This window comes from Phanerochaete carnosa, assembly GCF_000300595.1.
Source record: "Phanerochaete carnosa HHB-10118-sp unplaced genomic scaffold PHACAscaffold_267, whole genome shotgun sequence".
In the NCBI taxonomy this organism is placed as follows: domain Eukaryota; kingdom Fungi; phylum Basidiomycota; class Agaricomycetes; order Polyporales; family Phanerochaetaceae; genus Phanerochaete; species Phanerochaete carnosa.
The window spans coordinates 4,060-5,009 of record NW_006767894.1 but is presented as its reverse complement, the minus strand read 5'-3'; the positions used below and the strand labels follow the sequence as shown (position 1 = coordinate 5,009).

Here is a 950-nt window from a genome sequence, read left to right as displayed (position 1 = left end):
AGGGCTGGCACGTTCCATGCGGCGCACACTTTGCTGGGAAGCTGAGCCCTTGCTCTCGTTGCCGAGTACCAGCCCCGTATGGTACACAGTCGCATGAGGGTCCCCAGCTCCAGCTTCTCCGCCTCGTCGTACGAGACTTCTTCCTCTCTCTCGATGGTGCTCTGCACAGCCAGGACAAAGTCCTCGTCGATGTTTATGTGGAGTTCCTGGTAGAGTAGAATGGTGTCCATGCTGTTCGCACCACGCATGTGCTCCTTGAATGCGCTCAGCACCTGCGCGCGGACGCCCTCGAACTCCCACATCGCCGCGAGCTTGAAGACCGTCTTCAACCGCTCCAGAGACATCAGCGCCGAGTTGGACCTGGAGGATCTGGGAGCTACCTTTAGACAATTCGTTTCACCCTGCCCGGGAGTCGCACCTTTGGTAAAGGACGTCAAGAAAGTCTTCTAGCCCCGCTGCCTTGATCCCCTGAAGCACAAGCAGGAACTCCGCTGAAGAGCCTTCGTCTTTCTGGTGGGAGTTGGGCAGTTCGAACATGTGCCTGAACACTTCAGAGCCGCCCTCGAAGTCCCGACGGTGAACCTTGAAGAGCGTGTCCTCAGCCTGATAAGTACGCGCCGTCAGGGGGATATAGCAGCCACTGCAGCTATCAATGCTAGCGCACACGTATGAATAGGTCCTGTAAGTAGAACCTGCCCGATCTCTTCAGCTGAGGCGGCTCCGTAGCTTGTGACTGAGAAAACATTGCGCGAGGTGGTACTAGTACACCGCCAATTTTCGCCCAGGTAGAGTCCATACCCGTGCTTAAACCGTGAGCCACCCAAGCGATCAGGTGGCTGAAGCATCCCTGTCGTATAACTGCCAGACGGCTGATAAGGTCTGGCTGCCATCTGGTAGCTCATCTGGTCACCAGGCAATGGGTCACACAACAGTCACCCAACAGGTCCAGC

The 950-nt window shown here is 56.7% G+C and overlaps 1 protein-coding gene across 1 annotated transcript; it reads right to left on the bottom strand.

Annotated features, from left to right (window-relative positions):
- Positions 1 to 11: 11 nt before the first annotated feature.
- Positions 12 to 745, bottom strand: PHACADRAFT_202397 (uncharacterized protein; the record flags this gene model as incomplete). Its single annotated transcript, XM_007402598.1, has 3 exons — positions 12 to 369; positions 419 to 603; positions 665 to 745. Coding segments are annotated over 3 exons (624 nt in total), but the record flags the coding sequence as incomplete, so codon positions are not given.
- Between the last annotated feature and the right edge of the window lie 205 nt (positions 746 to 950).